Below are 21,318 nucleotides of genomic sequence, written 5' to 3'. Positions count from 1 at the left end.
GCAGTCCATTCTCTCTGCTGTGGGTTCTTCATTTACAGACCTGACCAGCTGCAGAATGAAAATATTTGACAAAACTTGTGCCTGTCCTGAAGACATACAGACTTTAATCTTTCCATCACTGCACCAAACAGCATAGTTTAACAAGTGTGTGCACAGCATGGAACAGAAGTAGGCAGGAGTGTGTGAGGTTGGAGCCAGTGGGCTGTTCAGAAAGTCTCAGAAGGCAGATGGTGCCCTTGGAAACATAACAGGTATGGTTACACATGCCTGTAATTCGTAGAGGCAGGAGGGTCGGGAGTTCAAGTTCAGGTGAAGTCACAGTGGTCAGGATGGACTGTGAGGCCATTGCCTGGGGTTTGGATCAGGACAGGAATCTGAACAGGGATGGGGAAGGCCATGACGTCACAGAGCTTCAGACAGATGCTGCAAACGGTTATGATGCCTACGCTGGAGAGGTCCAAGCAGAATCTCCCGCAGTGCGGCCACGAGGACCCAGTCCTGGTGGGCCTACGCCTGAGACTTCTGGCCACCTGGGCTGACGGTGACTCCTGCTGTCTCTGCCCCTGGCGCCCGGTGTGTAGTCACAACAGCTGCAGGGAAGGATTGCAGCCATGCTCCGTCCTTGGCTGTTGACCATGAGACTCCTTCACCCTGGCCTTCGACATGAAAGTTCACTGGTGCCTAACAAGGGCATCCTTTCAACCATGCCTTGCAGGCATTTGGGTCAGCACCACCCAGAGAGCTGGCGGGCTTTCTTGAAGACAAGCTTTATGTTGCAACATTCTGTAACAATGTCTCTAGTTCTTGGGTCAAAAACTTGTTCCTGTTGAAGGCTAGGCTCGCAACCTTGCAGAGTAGGAGAGATGTCACCTTCAGCCTGTGATCCGATGCCTATAGCCTGTGCTGCATATGGAGTTTTATCCCTAAAAAAATGTGCTCACATTTCTTTGAGCCAGGGGGCTTTCTGTCCAGAGAGAAGGTTTAGATGGTGGGCTTCCTGTGTGCATGCTGCTTGGCCAGCAGCAAAATCAACTGTCCATTTGTGTTTTTATGAACTCATCTGGGACTGGAGGCAGATACTCAGTGAGAAGGAGCTGTGCTGCGTGGATGTGGGCACCTCAGACCACACAGCAGGAGGCTGCCCAGCTGGACCTGCAGGTTCTGGCAAGCTAGTGTCTCCTCTTTGTGTCTGCTTTTTGTACCGCTCCCAGCTCCTGGCTCTCATCCTCTGAAGCGGCATCCTTGACATGGGTCCACGGGAGAATCTGTCTGCTTGCTGTGCAGGCACGGGACTCTCCTAGCTGTCACCCTGGCTTATCCTTGAAGGAGGTGCACGTGAGAAGCAGGCATTCTGGTGGAAGGGGTGTGGTAAGACTCTTGTTGGCTTTGCTGTATAACCCCTCTGAGGCTTCACCAAGCCCAAGTGTGCAGGCGCCCTGAGGTGCAGAACCTGTGGGCCACAGACACCTCCGGTTATGGAATAGCTGTCACCACACGGAAGATGCCCTGTCTCGCAGAACTGTATGCTAAATTCTGACTGAAGTGTGTCTCAACTGACCCTGTGCTTCATCTCACTTTAAAATTTTTCCTTTGATGGTTCCAATTAGAGATGTTTTCTCTAAAATGTCCTGTGGACAGTGCCTAGTGATGAAAGGACCATCTCCAGCAATTACAACCGTCTGCAGGGAGCAGGAGACAAGTTCAGCTCTCCGGCTCACTAGCCATGAGCGTGGCTAAGGGATGTGTCTCCTGGTTTCACAGACTGATGTGTAAAGCCTCACTTCCCAGCGAGCAGGGAGTGGGTGTGAGCAGCTGGACCAACCCTCAGTGGGCCCGTGGCTCTGCTGGTTCGAGGACCCTCACATGTATGAAGCACTGGTGGGTAAAACATAAGCACTAGAAATTATGCCAGTCCACACACTCCTGTGGGTGGGGACCCAGTGGGGTTAGGGTCCTACGGGCATTTTTTGTCCTGCCATCCAATTCAGAACATTCTTCGTATTTCTTCCTGGGTATAGCTCTGAGCAGTTGGACAGACAAGTTACTTCAAGAAGACATAAGGAAGGCTTCCACATGAAAAGTCTTCCCAAGGTGATATGCCCAAGTTCCTTGTGACTGGATGGTTTTCTTTTGGTCTGGACAACTCTTGTGAGCTTCACATGTAGGGCATCTGAGTATTCTCTGAGCTGAGGGACCACTGTGTGCTCAACACCAACCTTACAGCAAAGGTCACTAGTTCCGGGCCACCCTTAAGAGCATCTGCCGGGCAGCTCAGCGGTCCAGTTTCCTTTGCTTTCCCAATGGTTGAGGAAGGCAGGCAGAGGAGCAGGCAGTCACATGGACATGTTCCATACTCGGCCTTACCCCTCCTGGCTGGTGAGTCTTGTACCCACAAAGCAGTGATGAAATTTGAGCCTCAGCTGCAGGAATTCTAATCTCTTCCTTCGCATTTCCTTTTCACGTAGAGTTGGGAAAGGGGACGGCAAAAGTCTGGAAGGCCAGTTGGTTTACTGACCTTTGGCACATTAGTCTATCTTTTGCGAATCAATAAACTATAAAACAGTATCAAGTGATCCAGGGTGATCTGGTCTCAGGTTAGCACACTGTTGCAGCTCCATTGCTCACACAGCAGTGTGTGGCAGCCCCCTGGGTCTCCTGCAGCATACCCAACAGTGCCGCACCACCCTGCCTATGTTCCGGGATCCCTGTGGGCTGACACACGACCTGAGGTACAGCCTGCTGCTAAAGGAGCCCAGTGCGTGATCGCCACACCACATCCCCAAACACAATCTGTGACCCACCATGACCTGCCCAAACCTAGTCCTATTAATCCTGGTCAGGGAGGGGCACTCTCTTGGCCCACACAACTCTGTCCACATTTGTACACGTTAGAACTAGTTCCCAAGTCCCAGCCTTGTTCTGGGTGACGCAGGATTGTGCTGGATGGAGAGACCAGGATGGCCTTTCAAGTATAAAATTAAAACTCCTCAAAGAAGATAAACTATATTTTGGATACATTTTTCACTTTTGTAAAAATAAAACAACAGATAAAAGGCACATCTGAAGGAAATATACTATAAATGTGTATTAATTTCACTTCCTTATCTTTTATACAGTTAAATCATAATATTGTTAAGGAGTAAAAAAAAAAATCTTTTAAACATTAACCATCTCAGATGAGAAAATAAAGTACTCCTATCACTTCTGTAATATCTGAAAAACATTATAAACAGGGCTGAATTGGTTTCACTGAATCCAAATGTGTTAATTTACGGACAACTCATTAAAATTTTGTCTTTAGAAAAGAAAAATGATGAAAAAGATTCACCTGCCAGAAGTCGGCCACGGTGGCGGGAAGTGGGCCCTGGGTGGCAATGTATGCGGGGTTTCGGGGGTCATGGTCCATCTGCAGGAAGAAGAGAGGGGGTACAAGCATCAGTCACACAGGCAGGAAGACTTTGGAACACAGGGCTGTTAACAAACAAGTCCTGCATGGCAAGACCCTCCACCCTCAGATGAAAATAAGTGTACAAAGGCCAGGGGCCCTCTAACTGACGAGTCCTTCAGCCTGGCTATCACGTTCCAGAGCAGAGCCGAGCGGGACAGAGCCAGCACCTGTGCTGTTGAGACAGTACTGTTCAGCACACATTGAGACTCTGCTTGGGGCGGGGAGACAGCTTCCACCCACTCCAGCATGTGTGGAAGCCTGCCAGCACTGGGCTTCAGTAAGAGTGGCCAGACCTGAGCAATGGGCCCAGGCCCACATGCAGTGGACAAGTTTGTGGGTCTTGAAAGAGTGACCACATGAAGAGATGCCTGGCTGAGGAGCTCATCCTGTTGGGTGTTCTGCTCATCTTGGGAGGGACACATGCAGCCAGCCACCTGGCCTGGGGATCACTGGCCTCGTTTCAGTGTATGTGTGTCTAACACATGTCTGCACATGTGTGTTCATCTGTGTGTGTCTACAAATATGTGAGTGACTGTGCATGCTTGTGTATGTGTATAACCATGTGTCTATATGCCTATGTGTATGTGTCTGTCTGCACGTTTGTGTCTAACATGTCTGTGTGTGTGTGTGTCTATATGTGTGTCTCTGTAGATGTATCTGTATGTGTGTATGTCTTCATGTCTGTGTCTGGGTCAGCATCTCTGTGTTTCTTGGTGTGTGCATTCCGTCTGTGCCTATCTCCGTGTGTGCATTCACAGGCACTTCACAGGCATGGGCCAGCCTTCTAGAAGTCCATTTCCATCTCATCTCTTCTCTGACTATGAGAGACCCGAGAACAAAGAATGTGACTGAGGCTACTTGGTTTGTCAGCATGTGCCTTGCTTGCTCCCATAGTGGAAGTCTGGCATAACAGCCCTTAGCCACAGTGGTTGACTTGAAGACTGACTATGCAGGAAAAAAGGAAATGGACACAAGAGCAAACATTGTGAGGTGCACAGGAAAGAAGCCAGATGCACGGGCTTCCTTGAGTGTCGTCCTTGGACACTCTGCAAACATCAAGGACCCTGAGTATTGCTCTCCCCAAGTTACAGAGCAGTTCTTCCCCTTTCAAAGGGGACCCAGAGACCAGCCCTAGGGGAGAAGACTGGGACACTGCATGGGGGTGGAATCTGGTCGAGACAGCCACTCAGTCAGACCCACCCTGTCCTTGCCAAGTCCAAAGCTGGCATCCAACATGTGGACCTTTGTGTTTGATTAAAGATGTAGAATGTGGAATGAGGCCATAGCTCAGTGGTAGAGCACTTTCCTAGCATGTATAAGGCCCTGAATTTGAATAATCAGTACACACACACACACACACACACACACACACACACACACACACACGGGGGGGGGGCTGCATTAAAAATAACTGTTGACAATTCATTTCTCAGCACAACCATAAAGGAAAAATGTTTTAACCATGTGCTCAGTGTGGATGCTCGGGGAAGAGTCTCGAGCCCTGTGAGCCCATGCACTGCTTGTGAGCACTCACAGGGGTGACGGCTGTCAGTGCAGAAAGGTGCTGGATGCACCTTGTAATTATGTGAGCCGTGAAAGAGGGCGAGAGCACAAAGCAGCTGGTGCAAGTTATTCCAACACAACAGCGATGCGATGCTGGCTGGGGTGGGGGCAGGGCAAAAGCTTTCTGTGCATCTAATTTCATGATTCATAATTAAAACTGGACCTCATTTTGAGACTCCCAGCATACACAATACAGGTAAAATTATGTTTCTCTCGCTGAAAGCCCCAATTAAGATGTTTCAGCGGAAAAATGCTTAGCAGAAATGAGGAGTTTTGATTTTTCAAAATATGCATTTGGTGGGGGTGACAGCTATTTACAGAGACCCCGTCTCTCCCGCAAACAGCCAGGCAGGGGAAGTGGGTGCCCCACTCCCTACTCAGATGCGATTTCTTTTGCCTAAAATTGTGACATGTTCAAACTACCAATTAAACTGTTTTCAGAATGAGAACTACAAGATTAAAAGGAAAAATATGGGCAGTGTTTCCAGTGTTTGGGGGAGGGCAAATGTGTCCACTTTTGTGATAGGTCTGAGTTGTCATTAAAGAAAAATTCTCTACCCCCATCAAACTTGTTCAGACACCGGGCAGAAGTAAAGAAAGCCCCGGCCGAGTGGTACAGGAATCATCCAGGAGAAGAGGTGGTGAGCAGCTGCAGATGCAGGGCAGGGGGATGATGCCCAGGCAACGCTGCCTTTCCAGGAGGCGACTGTACAGAACACTTGGAGCCCACCAGCGTGAGGCAGCAGGGAGCCTGCCCTGATCTGGTTCAGTCTTTGAGCAAAAGTGAGGCAAATATTTAGCTAGACAGACAAAAGTTTTACCACATCTGAGTTTTCAAGGCAGGATAACTGTGTTTGGAGGAGGGTGATGAGTTTCTATGGATGAGACTTTTCTTAGTAGGGGAATCTGACAGACCTGCCACTCCAGCATCCTCTACCCTTCATGGCTGATGTTTCCCTCTTTTCTCCACATTGCTCCCGTTTCTCCTTACAGCTTCCATACACAGTTATACCCAGTTCTATTGTGTATGATAGAGTTGGGGAGGTGTGGGTATGCTAGACACTCTGACTTCTAGGTACATGTTATCAAATGGAACTCCGTGGGCACGAGTGCACACATGTGTCCAAGCAGATATTCTGAGTGCATCAGTAAATGCTTGCAGGGCACTGAGGTGGACACCATGCTCTAGGGCTGGCAGCCGTGGGGGACACACCCACACTTCCTTTGTGAAGTCTCCCCTCTGCTGCTGTGAGCATACCATTTAGCTTCCAGTGGTAAGATAACAGACTGGCCGAGCAGTGATCTCATCAACACTGTCTCCCTAATGGGATCTTCCTTGGGGACCCAGCCTGCTCAGAGATGAGCATAACAGATAATCCAAGGAGAATCATTCAAATGACTTTAAGGAAACCAAGTCAGAAGGCACTAGGACCCAAGTACACTGAGTCCAAGAGTTCTGCTTGTATGGTATGATAAAAAGGAAAGCCATTCACCTGTGTTGAATCTAGCCTTTGCTGGGCTGATTCTCAGGGTGTTATCACGACATGGGGTGAAAGTCCGTGTATTTATATATGCCTGACTTGAAGAACAAGCTAGTGTCCTTCTGTTAAACATGGAGGGCAAGTGTTAAATGTATGAACGACTGGCTTCTTCACACTGAAGCCCTCAGAAATGTCCCAAACACAACTGACTTTAAAAACAGAGCATCCAGCATTCCAAGTCAGAAATCCTGAAGAGTTTGCGAGGAGGGAGGAGAGTGAACATCCCCACTGCAGATGCTAGTGAGGAAGTGTCTACTCCAAATGGGTCCTGTCCTCCCTAGGGTACCCCCCCAAAATGGCCAGCTTAGGGAGAAGCACAGGGTCCTGAATGCTGCAGTTATTCAGAGTGACGGTATTTACTCTAGTACTCCTTTGTCTCCTACACCCCTCACATGAGCCAAGTTTCACAGACGTCTTCTTCTTCTTCTTCTTCTTCTTCTTCTTCTTCTTCTTCTTCTTCTTCTTCTTCTTCTTCTTCTTCTTCTTCTTTCTTCTTCTTTTTGATTTTTCAAGGCAGGGTTTCCTATGCAGCCCTGGCTGTCTTGGAACTCTCTGTGTAGACCAGGAAAGCCTCAGACTCAGGGATCTGCCTGCCTCTGCCTCCCGAGTGCTGAGATTAAAGGCCCATACCAACATGCATGGCCAGCATGCTTTCTTAAACTCCAACAGGACTAGACTCTTGTCCTGATGCCAAGTCTTCACATGGGGAGGTCCTTGGTACGAGAGCTTTGGAACCAAGAGACACTGCTTAAGGCACTTTCATACTCTGAGTAGAGATTTAACACTGATGTATACCAAACTCGTAGGCACAGATGTTTGCCTGAATATTCTCTGAGAGCCCACGAATTGTCCCCCGCACTTGGCCGATTTCTTAGGACATCTGTCGTCCTTTTCTTAGGATCCACCCCATCCTGACTTAAATTAGTTAAATGCATTCAGACTGAAACATTCCTTTTCCTCCTGCCATTGACACCGTAGGATGAACAACTGAGCTTGTTTCTTGGTGGTGTGAGGAATCTCAGGCTGGTTTCAGGTCACATGCTGGGCTCCTGTTTGCACCATGGCTGAGTGGGTGGCCTTACTCGGTCTCAAGGCCTCCAGAGTAAGCTAAGCTCAGTACTGAGAGCGAGCCATGGTTTCTCTCTCACAAGCGCTACGTGGGATGGCAGGATCCCCACTTACTCTCATGACCCCGATTTAAAAGCAAAGACTGCTCTGGTATTTACTACTGGGTGACTTCCCTGGAATTTAAGGAGGACCAGGCACAGATGTAACTGTTGTAGTTTTATGTGGCACAGCTAGGACTGTCTGGGTTGTAATTGTGAGCTCGCTGCTCATTCAGTGGCTGCTATGAAGGTCACTAGCAGGGTTCCTCCAGTTATCTCAGAGAGGCGGCACAAGGAGTTTCTTCTGGCTTATTCTTGCAATCCAAATTTGAAGGAAAAAGGGAATTAAAATATGAAGTAAAGAGAAAATGAAAGTTACCAGAATATTGCCTTTCCAACTGACCCTTCTGACCTGAAGCTGTGGACAGCAAGGCCTGGGAAGCCACTCTGAACATCGCTCATGGACTCTCCTGTCACCACCAAAGAACAAATACCCTGTGCCCCTGTGGACCTGTGGATGGTGCAGCTGTGAGCCACGTGAACCCACACTGAGGCAGGGCTTCAGCCTGAACCCTAGCAGGGTGGCATGTGCTCTTGACGTTCACACTTGGAAATGACTGCTGCTTCCGTTCTGACTTTCTCATGCAGTTCTTCTCAGAAAGGAGGGGTCAGGATGAGGAGAGAACTGCTTCAGCTAGTTTTGAGTGGCTGTCACCTGTCAGTCTTTGTCACGAAGAGCCTGAGCCTGGGCTCTTGCTCGGAAGTGAGTCAGCTAGCAAGGCTCAAGCTAGGGCTTGAATTAGTCCTACACAGAAAGACAACTGAGCAACTCCAAATGCGAGCCACGGAGACAGCTGAGCCCAGGCTTCCAAGTCCACTCCTACTGAGGGAAAGATGCACATGCAGCCAAGTCTGTGTCTATATGTATGCACATGTCACGGTCTGGGCTCAGGCAGTACAGACCAAACACCAGTTCTTCATTCAGTCCATGTCTCACAGAGGCTCACACTCACTGGGTGGACATGAGGTCAGGAAATGGGATCAGCTACACATGCTAGAGTCTTAACCACAATTTTACCCAACAGGGATGGTAACATCTCATAACAGTCTGTCCAAAGCCTTTTCTTGCAAACACGCTGGACACGCTCTCATAGATGGCATCCTACTAGAGGAGTGGAAAGAGCCTAGACGTGATGATCCAGGGTTGTAACCTGGAAACGACCTGTGCACTTTTAGTCCTTGGTGCTGTGGGGACCTCATCAGAAAACACTGTATGCTGCAGGCCCTGTGTGGTGAATGGGAACTTCAGAATGGAAGTGAGGTTCCCGATGCTTTCCTGAGTCCAACTGAGTGAAACGCCCGATGTGGTAAATGCTACATCTGCCCCAGATCCACACGATGAAACCCTCTGCTTTTAATAGGATGCCTCTGACCATGGTTTGTGACTCTGCATGGCTTCTCTCCCAACTGCAACATCCCAGCTCCACAGTGGAAGCCAGCCAAGCCTCCCCTGACACCCAACTTTCCAGTCTTCTCCCCCCCCACACATGCCAGTTTTCCCTCTCTTCTTCTGAGGCTGGTAACAGTGCATCTGTCCTATGTCCTTTGCCTAAAGATGTGCCACTAAGGGAATGTGGCATCACAAGGAGTGCAGAGAGACAGCCCTGCCCGCCCCCCCACCCCCAGTGATCATGTACTTACGATGGGGCTGGCATTGATGTAATCTGAGTTGCTGTGGCTGTTCTCAGACTTCAGCAGGATCCTGGAGTGGTCATCTGCAAGCAAGCCCAGAGCAGGGGGTTAAATTCTGTCTCGATCTCCAACTGTAGGAATGCTAACCACTGCTTAGGGGCTGCCTGTGTGGGCTCCATGTGCCCCAAGGCTCCCCTTCCAGCCCTTGTCTGCTCTGGTGCCCACCTTGCAGTGTGGGCCTTTCCTTTCCACACTCCCTGTATGAATCCTTGGTATAAGGGATATGTACAGGGTGTGCGGGGAAAGGCACCAAGGGCCTCTTGTTTAGCAGAATTCAGACACCTTGACAGTTTTCCTGTGTAGAGCTCAAATGCCAAGTTTATCTTCTGTGTAGTGTTAACTGAGCACTGGCCTTTTAGTGACGGACAACTCTGTCAACCTACAGTAAATAAACATAAGTGTGGATATTAACAGGAAGGCTGCCATCTGAAATGTGAGTTGTTGATAAGTCATTAAAACCTTCAGACTGCTAGAATTCAGTTTCAAAAGCAAAGTAAGAGCCAGAGAAAATGCAGACACAAAGGGTACAAAGGAGAAACATGTTCACTGTTAAAATGAGTCCTCAAAGAGCAGAATCTGTCTACTGTGGAAGCTGGCCCCACAGGGGGATCAGTGGTACAACACCTCAGATATGGAACAAACTGCCTCCTACCTGCTGTGGCCCTCTGTGCCTTCTCTCCAGGAGTTTCCAAAGTGTGGCTTTAGCAGAAGGTACAGGGTACATGTGGTGCTGGGGCAGATGTAAAAATGGTACTGCCTAAGAACACGGGCAAAAGATGTGAAGACGGTACTGCCCTCTGAAAGCTACGTTTCCCTCCTTGGGTGGCAAGTTCAGATGTTGCCACCACTTCTGATCACTGCTTCTCCCCACCAGGGATGTTTCTTTGGGGAGTACATAACATCATGTCTTTTCTTCTGGGGACACAGAGACATCTGTGCTTCCCCAGACAGCCACTTCCTGAAGAAGGTGGCTCTCGGGTGCCCTGTGTCTCAGTGAAGGCCTGAGGACTTTTCCCCTCTTGTGTTTCCTGTAATTCATTTTGAGACAGGGCCTCACTCTGGAACTTGCGATGTAGACCAGGCCAGCCTCAAACTCATAGAGATTGATCTACCTGCTTCTGCCTCCCCAGTGCTGGGGTTAAAGGCACGCACAACCATGCCTAGCTCTCTGGCTCTTTCATTTCTCTTGAAGATTTTACTTAAATTTCAAAAAAGTGTGTCTATGTGTGGGTGTGCATGTGTTTGTATGTGTGGTGGGGTGTTGGGTGTGCACGTGTTTGTGTGTGTGTGGTGGGGTGTGGGTGTGCACGTGTTTGTGTGTGTGGTGGGGTGTGGGTGTGCACGTGTTTGTGTGTGTGGTGGGGTGTTGGGTGTGCACGTGTTTGTGTGTGTGGTGGGGTGTTGGGTGTGCACGTGTTTGTGTGTGTGGTGGGGTGTTGGGTGTGCACGTGTTTGTGTGTGTGGTGGGGTGTGGGTGTGCATGTGTTTGTGTGTGTGATGGGGTGTAGGTGTGCACGTGTGTGTGTGTGTGTGTGTGGTGGGGTGTGGGTGTGCACGTGTGTGTGTGGTGGGGTGTGTGGGTGTGCACGTGTGTGTGTGTGTGTGTGTGGTGGGGTGTGGGTGTGCACGTGTGTGTGTGTGTGGTGGGTGTGGGTGCACTTGTGCCATGGTGCATGTGTGGGGTCAGAAGACAACGTCATAGAGTTGGTTCTTTCCTTCTACCTTTAACGTAGGTGGGTTCTGGAACTGAACTCACGTTATAAACTTGCATAGCAGACATTTTCCCTCCTGAGCCGTCTTTCTGGACTTTAGTAAGATTTTTTTATTTGTTAGGTATGTGGGTTTATGTGTGGGCATGTGCACACGTGAGTACAGGTGCCCACAGAAGCCAGAGGTGTCTGACACCCCCATGGAGCTGGGCTTTATAGGTAGTTGTGAACTGCCCAAAGTGGGTGCTGAAAACTAAACTTGGATCCTCTGGAAGATCTCCCATAGCACACATCATCCTCCGCTTCACTCTGTACTCAGTGATGACCTTAAATATCTAATTCTCTTGTTTCCACATTCCAGAACTAGGGTTACAGGCACTCCCCATCACACCGGATTTATGTAGTGCTGAGGATCAAACCCATGGCCTCATACATGCTCGGCAACCATTCTGTGAACTGAGCTGCATACACCCCCAGCCATAATAAAAAAATCACAATGACAACACAATGCTAGAGGCCGAGCAGGTGGCTCAGCAGTTTATCAGTGCATACTGCTCTTGCAGACAACCTCAGCTGGGTTCCTAGCAACCGTACTGGTGGGCCACAACAGCCTGTAACTCCAGCTCCTGGGGATCTGATGCTCTCTTCTGGCCTCTAAGGGAATCTGCACTTGTGCACACACTCACACACAGACATATATGCATGCACAAAATTTAAAACAACCACCACCATGTTCTAGGGTTGGGGAAGTGAAGAGACTTATATCAGGTTGAACTTGGGAAGCATGATCTCCTGGGGCTCTCGGCAACAAATGGCTGAGAGCCGGCAGTCTGTCAGAGTGTGATGGGACTGTTACCAGTAGAGACAGGATTAGATGTGGAACATCCAGAGACAGGAAGAAAGCTCACACATCTCACAGTATGAGCATTTACCTACTCACCAATGTGCCTGTGGAAGGATGCAGAAGCATCATGAAGGCACTTAAGACAGAGGTTGTCAAGTCATCTCTACAGTTTTTAACAGAGGTGTGGATGATAAAAAAAAATCCCATGGTCTTGATGGCTCCTTCCTACATTAACAGTACTTCTAAGTGCAAACTGGCAGCATCAGGAAACTGAGGTACACCTTCCTTTCTGACTCCAAGTTATCATCATAAGTTTTTGCTAAGGAATATTCTTAATTTCTCTGGTATTCTATATTTTCACACATACTGCGGAAAAAAAAGTTGGTGTGGTGGCCTGTTAAACCAACTCTGTAATAGAGCTATGTTTCCAGCTGATTCCAGAGTGTTCCAGAGGGGCACCTGGAAATCTGACTTATGTAAATGTTCTCAACACACCATCCTTAGGTCTGTGCTGCTCACAGCTGGGGGCCTCTCCTGAGAAACATTTATAAACAGCTGGGCCTGGGGTGGGAGAGAACAAGGAAAAGAAAGATCCCAGCACGATTTCCTGGATCCTGTTCAGTAAGTAATGTTCTTGGTGCAGTTTCAGGTTGCACTAGGGAGGTCTGAGAGTGACTGGCTTCTTTCAAAGGGCCAGTGCGGCCCAGACAGGGTAGCGGTGTGCCTGGGCTTAGCAGGTGGCTGCAGCTGGACTTTCTTATCAGAAAGCCATGAAAATGTCCCCAGCATCTGGAGGCTCAGGGAGAGAAAAGTGGGGTCCAGAAGCCTGCAGTCTGAATGTGAAGAGACTCTGTCATGGCTGCTGCCTGCCACTGCCCAGCAGGGCCAGCTCCACGGAGCTGCGGTGGACCCCTGTGCCAAGCACAGGCAGACCGCACTGCATTTATCCTTTGGTCATTTTTGTAAGAGCCTTAAGTCAGGGAGAGGCCTTCCTGCCCTCAGACAGTATATTTGGTTTTGTACTGTAACATTTTGCTTTTAAACTTAAGCTATTTTATTTTTAACCTTGGTCCACTTTGGGCCATGTATTTGGAAACCTGTGCAGCCACCCTGGAAGGGCTAGAGCACCATGGACAGCAGGATCACGTAAATGGTAAGTCAGTAGCAAATCTCCAATTTAATTTGTGGTTTTCTTTCCTTGTTCACATTTTTAAAGTAATGCTACAGAAGCCAGCAAGAGGAAAACACACAGTATTATGAGTGTCAAAGACAGGTTTCCCGAACTACAAGGTTTAGCATGCCTGCCTGTCCTTCAGGATGCTAATGGGGGGCAGAGAGGCCCATGAGATTAGTCTACACATGTGAAGCCAGCTGCAAGTTCCAGGGAAGCCAGGGTGGCTGTGAACAAGAAGCTGGTCTACCCTGGTCTCTGCCTTACACTCCTCCCTGCTCCCAGGGCAACACGTGCGACAGAATGGCCGCACTCACAGGCCCAGACGACGGCAGCCTTGAGCCATTTCAGTTAACAAGTACGTGCATTTTTACAAAACCCAGTCTGAGAATTCAGAAGCCAGGAACATCTCACTTTCTGCATCTGGTTCTATAGTTGTTGGAGCTCTCTTCTCTCTAAGGAGATCCACAATCTCATTACCTGGGAGGGACAGGAACATATATGGAGAACACTGTTGATCAAACCACCGCACACTGTCCTCTTCTGACTCACCCAGTATCTGGCATACATGATGACCTTGTTCAGGAATATCCCTAATTTCTACAATAACCCATATGTTTACATACATATCTTTGATTACCTGGAGCCCTGAACCACATATTAAACAGGGCTATTTCCCTCCTTTCTTTCTCTCTCTTTCTTTTCTTTCTTTCTTTCTTTCTTTCTTTCTTTCTTTCTTTCTTTCTTTCTTTCTTTCTTTCTCTTTTCTTTTTTTTTAAAGACAGGGTTTCTCTGTGTGACTGTGGCTGTCCTGGAACTCACTCTGTAGACCAGGCTGGTCTTGAACTCACAGAGATCTGCCTGCCTCTGCCTCCTGAGTGTGCGCTGCCACCACCACCCAGCACCAGGGCTATATTCTTATTTCATATTGTAGAATTGGAGGCCCAGAAAGATCAGACAGTGTTCTTGGCCAGTCTCAGGAAAAAACAGCTTCAAAGCTAAGCCCTGACATTTGCTAGCCTGGAGTGTTTGGATAAATTACTCAACATTTCAGAGGATTGGACTGTCTTTCAAAAATATAAGGTTTATTATCTAATTACAAGACTGTTGTGTTCAATGGCATCTATTATTGGAACACAGTGAAGAGTTCAGGAATAAGTTTAAGACTACAGATGGACCTGCAGATGGAGTGGAAGTCCATTGAGTTAGCAAAATGCGTGTAGAGACCACCGTCTTGTCAGTAAATACAAAATGACTTTCATAAATGCCAACATAAGAAACAAGTTCCAGAGCTGCAAGGGCATAAAGCCCGGGAGGATAGTCATCCTGGAACACTGTGCAGGGCTATGAAGTTTCATCACTAATGGATGTGGAATCTCAAATCTTGGTATGTTTAGAAGATTCATGGAAGCTATCTTTGGTTGGCATACCGTCTTCTAGAATAGACCTCTCAGAATGGCAGTTCCTATGACTCCCGGGATTGCTACTCATGTGGTCCAAACAAACTACAACATGTATCCAGCCATCTCCATCTCACTGCTACACACATTCCTCCAACTTGCTTGTCTCTTGATATTTCTTTTCTCTCCGTGGTGCTCATCCTCCCACGCTCCCCAAGATTCCACGCTCCTCAATCTCACTGTTCGTCATCCCTCCCTGTGCTTACCCCTTCATGGTCATCAGATCTCCACATGCTCATCTCAGCTCCTTGTCTTCCTCTAGGTTCCTCGTCCCTCCTTGGGTCTCAGACCCCCATGCTGTTCTTCCCTCTGTACCACGAATTTACCCGAGTTGCTCATACCCTGTGTTCCTCACTCCTCCTTGTACTTCAGGTCCTTAATTTCACAGGCCCATTGACAGTTGATAAACAGCAATTATGCAACTAGATATTACCTACTGCCCTCCATAAACCAGATATCAATGCTGCCCCCATGTTCCCAGTGAGGGATCACAAACACAGAGAGATGACCATGTTCAGACCTGCTGTAGTTAGGCAAAAGGACACACTATTACATGTGTTTGCACCAATACTCTGAAAAGCCAGATGGATGTCTCTGAAGACCTAGGAACAGAAAGCAGTAATGTGACATGTTTTTCTTGTTGCTGTGACAAAGTACCAAAGGCAGCAACTTAAGGAGCAATTTAACTTCCTTCAAGCTGGGGGAGACATGGTACCTTGTTACATTGTATCCACAGTCAGGAAGTAAAGACAGCTGAATGCTGATGTTTGTCTCTCTTTTTCCTTTTATTTGATTGAGTATACCAGTCCATGGGATGGTACCATCCACATTTTGGGTTGAATCTTTCCTCTTTAATTAAAGTTATTTTTTAAAATTTATGTATGTGGGTGCATGTATGTAATACCTACATATGTGTACATATACATGCATCACATACTTGCCTGGTGGCTGTTAGAGGTCAGAAAAGAGCATGGGGTCTTCTGGAACTGGAGTTCTGGGGAATCGTGAACCACCATGCGGGAATGCTGGAAACTGAGCCTGGGTCCTCTACAAGTGCTTTTAACCACGGAACCATTTCTCCAGCCCCTAGTTAAGGTTTTCTAAAATACTCTCAGACACACCCAGAAGTGTGTTTCCATAGTGATCCCAAATGTAGCCACGGTGATAATTAAGATTAATATTCACAGGGGCTGGAGAGATGGCTCAGAGGTTAAGAGCACTAGCTGCTCTTTCAGAGGACCTGTGTTTGTTTCTCAGTGCCCATATGTGGCTGTAACTGTAACTCCAGTCCTGGTGGATCTAATGCCCTCTTCTGGCCTCTGAGGGCACCAGGCACATATATGGTGCACAGACATACATGTAGGCAAAACACCCATATACATATAATAAAAATAAACCTTAAAAATAAAAGATTAACTCTTAAAACTCAACCTCTTACCCACCCGACCCTCAAATACGTTGCTTTGCATCTCAGCATTTCACGCTTGCCCTCTGAAGTCTCATGTCCACCCTTTGATGCAAAATACAGTTAGTCCGTCTCTGCAAGTCCCCACAGCTTTTACAGTTCTGACGCCATTCAAAAGTACAAAGCCCGACATTTCTCCTGAGACCCCAGACAGTTTCAGCTAGCAGCCCAGGAAGATCAAAGTTGCACACTCCCAATATATAATAGCTCAGAATAAACACCCCTGTTCCAGAGGGGAGAGCGGAGATGATGGCAAGGGCGGACAGAGCAGAACCGAAGCCGACAGAGAAGACAGAACCCTGCAGCCCCGCGTCTGGCATCTGTGGCAGTGATACCAGTCTGCAGTGACGTAAGCACCTGGACTCCAGCAGCCTTGGCTAGTTCCACCAGCGACAACACTCTGCAGGGCGCATGTCTCCCTCGGGGTGGCCTTTTGGTGGGGTCTTTTCCTTGGGGTACATTTCTGTCATCCCGGTATAGAGTACACAGTTTCTCTTTAATGGTGCTAATCTAACAATTTCACTTGCTTTCTGGGCTGCCTTGTCAACAACTTTAAATTCATTTGTTTCCCTACCAAAAGGTACATTGTTCATCTTTCTGCTTTGCTTGTTGACTTGCCCCGGCCCCCACCCGTAGACCTGGGTGAGAACCATGAGCAGTAAGTAGCTACGCCAAAGCCTGAGTGCTATACTCTCTTGATAATTCTTCTGTCAGACAACTTAGGTCATAACTCACCCTCACTCAAATTTTCAGGACATGGGCAGAATGTAGACTCCACCAGACTGTGGATACCTCTGGGATTGGCCCCGTGTGTTCTGCTCAGGCCCAGTCATGTTGAGGAGTTGAACTCCTACACCAGTGTGGGTGGCAATACTGATATGCAGGTAAAATCCTTTCAGTGTGGAAACCCAGCTATTGTCTGCTCCGCACTCTACCTATACCACCATTGATTGGCCCAAGGGGCTGCACTCTTGCATCTTGGTCCACAGGGATGCTTGTGAAACAGCCTTAATAAATGAGAGCCGTGAGGTGATGACTCAGTTCCTGATCGACGTCCTCACTGGCCTCACTCTCCACATTGTTCTCATTGCTCAGATCTTCCAAACTCCCACCAGAATGGCCCATTAAGCCCTGCTGACTGGTAGGGATTTTCTAGCTCCAAGTTTCAAATTCTACCTTGCTCTCAAGTGAATAGTTTTCAAAAACCTAAGAATCAAATCACGAGGTCTGTCACAGCAATGGCCCCGCCTCTTGGTAAAATCTTCTATACCAGTTCCTTTCCCTGCTGTTGTGAGGAGAGTCGGGCAAGGGCGACTTAGGACTTTTGTTCTGGCACACAGTTTGAGGGCGCAGGCCATCGGGGTAGGGGCAGCATGGCAGTGGGACATGGCAACCGGTCACATGGCGTCCACCGCCAGGAAGCAGAGTCGAACTCTGGCTCAGTTCACTTTCACCTTTGTATAGAGCCTGGGACCCCAGGTCATGAGAAGAAACTGACTACATTACGGGTGGATCTTTCCTCTGTAGTTCAACCTTTTCGGAAACTCCCTCATAGACACCCCGGAAGTGTTACCATAGTGATTCCAAATCCAGTCAAAGTGATGATTAATTATCACAAGTACCATTTTCAGAAATCCCTCCTACATGCCAAGATGGTCCTACCATGAGGCCCGCTCAGTGCTGATGTTCTCGGGCAAGCTGTCAAGCAGACTAAGGTCTGGGTTTGGCTTCCTTGAACCACAGAGGTCCCACAGAAGTGACCGTGGCCTGTGATGCAGTCCTCACCAGTCTCGGTCTTGGATTTTATTTCCTACTTTTAAAAAAGAATTATTTACTGTTTTTAGTGTTGCTGTGTAAAAATTTTGTTTTTTATGTGTATGTAAGTGTGCCTGCTTGTATGCATGGCCCCATGGAAGTGCCTTGTGCCTGTGGAGGCTAGAAGAGGGTCATGGATTCCCTGGAAATGGAGTTACAGGTAGTTGTGAGCTGGCAGCAAGAGCTGGGAATTGAACTCAAGTCCTCTGTGTAAGAGCAGCAAGCTGTCTTTACCGGTGAGCCATCTCTCCAACCTCAGGTCTCATTTACTGAGGTTCTTTCACAAGCATCTCTGTAGATTTTCAAAATGTAAGAGAGCAGCCTCCTGGGCCAGCAAATGGTGGTATAGGTAGAGTGTAGAGCAGACAGTATAGTTGGGTTCCCACCCTCTACCCTAAAGGATTTTACTTGCCTACCAATTTTGCTGCCTGTATTGGTGTAGGAGTTTAACTCCTCAGCATGACTGGGCCGGAGCAGAACACATGGGGCCAATCCCAGAGGTATGCAGGCTGCTGTGTCCCATAAGGCCTACCCAGCCACTGAGCTCTCCTAGAGCTTCTGATGTTAAGAGTTGAAATGTATCTTCCCCAAAAGGGCGTGTTGAAGTCCTACCCACCATCCCCCAAAGGCTAGCCTTCTTGGGAACATGGTCTCTCCATGTAGAACTAAGTTGAAGTCATCAGGGTAGGACCTGATCCAATAGGCCAGTGTCTTGTTAAGCAGGTATGTGGGGTGGCGGTGAGGTAGGTTTGGACACAGATTCACACAGGGCCAGTGCCATGTGGACATAAGGATGGCTCTTGGCAGGCGGGGAGAGCTTTGATGACACCCTGACCTTGGATTCCAGCCACCAGAACTGTGAGGCTGATGGATTCTGCTGTTTAAGCTGTGGGGGTCTGTTGCTCCATTCCAAGAGGCTGATGATGTACCACAGATGGGGTGCTTGACTCTGGTCCAGCTGCATTATCAGTCAATTCATTCAACTTCCTTCAGGTCTTAGCTTTTACATCTCTTGCTGAGGTGGCTACGGGGATCCTCAGGCAGGGTTCTGTGAGCTCAGCTGCCAGAATGGGGGCTATCTCTACTGACGTGGCACAAAGAGGGCTTGGAGAGGAGTGTTCCCACCAGAACCCTGGTACCAACGTGAGGAGCACCTGTTCAGATCTCTCCTAGATGCACAGGGTGGGGAAGCACTCATGACTTGGGTTCACCAGGGTTTCAGAACCTTCATTTTGTTACACATTCATTGAATGACCTAACAGAAGTATTAGAGGCAAGCCAGCCAGGACCATGCTATCTGTGCGGTCTTCCCACCAGGTCCTCTGCCCACATGAGGGTTGTGACTCAGCTCTGCCCAAGGACGCAAGATTCACAGTTAGCAAAACACACTGGCCTCTCAGGAGCGTAAGCCTGAAGTGGATCAACAACTCGCATCTTTAAAAACCACACTTGTAAGGTCTGCAGGGATGTCTCAGTTGCTGAAGCACCTGCCTACCAGAATAAGGAGCTGAATTTGATCCCCAGCATTGGTACAAACTGTCAGGCTGTAAGACCCCTGCAGTTTGCTAGCCAGTCAGCCTAGCTGAATTGATGAGCTCCAGGCCAATGGGAGACCTCATCTCAAAGGAGGTGGACAGCATCCCTGAGGATGGTACCTGAGGTTGCCCATTGATCCCCACACTCATACACATATATGTGCATTCATATCAGCACACACACACACACACACACACACACACACACACACGCACACGCACACACGTGCGCACACATAAACACAAACACACTATGCTTTTATAATTTGTGGAGAACAGAATCTTACTGGTCTGTGCATTGTGTAGCTTGGGAAAAATAAGGCTTGTTTGGGGGACAGGAGAGCAGAGGTACCATCTTTGACAGATGTCCTGATATTCAATGGGGACCGACAGATGTGTCCTCTGACCCCTAGAGTGCTGTCTTAGGATCAGTAAGATGGTTCCAGAAAAACACAGAAAGAATATGCAGCTGGAATGATCCTATTTAACTCAGAGACTTCACATGCAATGACCATTTGTGGAATCCAGCATCTAATGCTATCAGATGCAGATGTGCAAGGGAAAGAACTAGGCTCTTCTCTTAGTGACACCAAACTAAGGATGGACAAGGCTGCTTCCTAGTCGAGGTGACACTAGTCACCTTTCCTCCATTTCCACCAGAAGACCAGCAGAACATTTTTCACAGATAGATATTTTTGTCACCCACTCTCTGCTAGCTGCAACAGAGATGCTTGCGGTAAGGGTCCAGGCCCAAGGTGGGTCTCGGAGCACTCAGCCGGTTCATCCTCGGTGTGTGTGAGCTGTCTGCACAAATGTGACAACGTCCACAGCTTGGAGAGTTAGGTGACCAGAAGTGACAGCTCTCATTTCCAGAGTTCAGGAAGCTCAAACTGACTGTCTTCACCTCCCACATCCGGCCTCTTTGTCTGCCTCAGACTGGATCACAGGTAGCATCATGGTCTCCCTGACTTAACTTGGTATGAGTCCATCTCCTCATCTGTAGCCCACTTAACTTTATCTCATGAAGACCTAGGACATAAACTCTTGGGTGTAATGCTGTTCTCTTGCCCCCCCACCCAGCCAGATGATGAGGAGCAACCACCAGACATTTAGATATCCGCTCTTTAACTCTCTGACCTGAGGTTTCTGCTGTCTGTGGGTCATGGGTACTTGGGTGCATGTGTGATCTTCACTGGGACTCCAGATGGGGTTAGCCTGGTTCCTGATGAAAGGCTGCCATTAGCTAATCTTGGAAAGCCTCACTCTGCTGATGGCGTAAGAGCTATAGAGTCAATAAGAGTGAGTGGAATGGGGATGGAGACAGGAAGGTGAAGAGGACGAATGTATGAGGACGGTAGGCTTCATGCACTGAGACTATGGAACACGCTGATCCCTGTAGCTCTGTGGAGGTGTGCTGGTCCAGACACATCTCTCAGGCTGGGGCGCCCTGGGAGAAGTCAAGTGAGCTTCCCGTGGACCTAAACAGCTCTGGGGTAGGCCCCTGTGTAGAAGCCTCATGTCTACCTGATAAGGAGGTAGGTTCCTGGGACAACTGCTTTACCAGGGGCATGAAGGGAAGAAAAGTAGGGCTGTTCTAAATTTAAATTTTGAGCCATGATGGTGTCCTGGTCAAGACAGAGTGAGACAAATGGCTGATGCACATGATGGGGATACCATGGACCCTAGAGCATGGAGCCTGGCCCTAGACTGGGCCCTGTATCCTTGAACTTCATACAGTGAATTCCAGATACCTGCCTTCCAAAATCTGAGACCATGATTGACAGGATATTCACACAGGCTGCTAAGCAGTGGTAAGGCCATGGAGTTGGGCCCTGTTCCAGACAATAGTGTCCTTTAACAATGCTGCAGACTTGGACACTATGAGATCAGGAGGGGCCTCAGCAGGAAC

The 21,318-nt window shown here is 48.5% G+C and overlaps 1 protein-coding gene across 1 annotated transcript in view; it reads right to left on the bottom strand.

Moving 5' to 3' along the window:
• Ptprn2 (protein tyrosine phosphatase receptor type N2) overlaps positions 1-21,318 on the bottom strand; it is a 719,135-nt gene that overhangs the window by 41,466 nt on the left and 656,351 nt on the right. The window contains exons 16-17 of the mRNA XM_028880925.2: positions 9,360-9,433; positions 3,329-3,406 (exon numbers count right to left, since the gene is read on the bottom strand). Of these exons, the coding sequence (XP_028736758.1) occupies positions 3,329-3,406; positions 9,360-9,433 (152 nt within the window). The remainder of the gene's footprint in view (positions 1-3,328; positions 3,407-9,359; positions 9,434-21,318) is intronic.

Source organism: Peromyscus leucopus, chromosome 14 (genome assembly GCF_004664715.2).
Source record: "Peromyscus leucopus breed LL Stock chromosome 14, UCI_PerLeu_2.1, whole genome shotgun sequence".
Taxonomy (NCBI): Eukaryota; Metazoa; Chordata; class Mammalia; order Rodentia; family Cricetidae; genus Peromyscus; species Peromyscus leucopus.
This window is presented reverse-complemented; position numbering and strand designations above follow the sequence as displayed.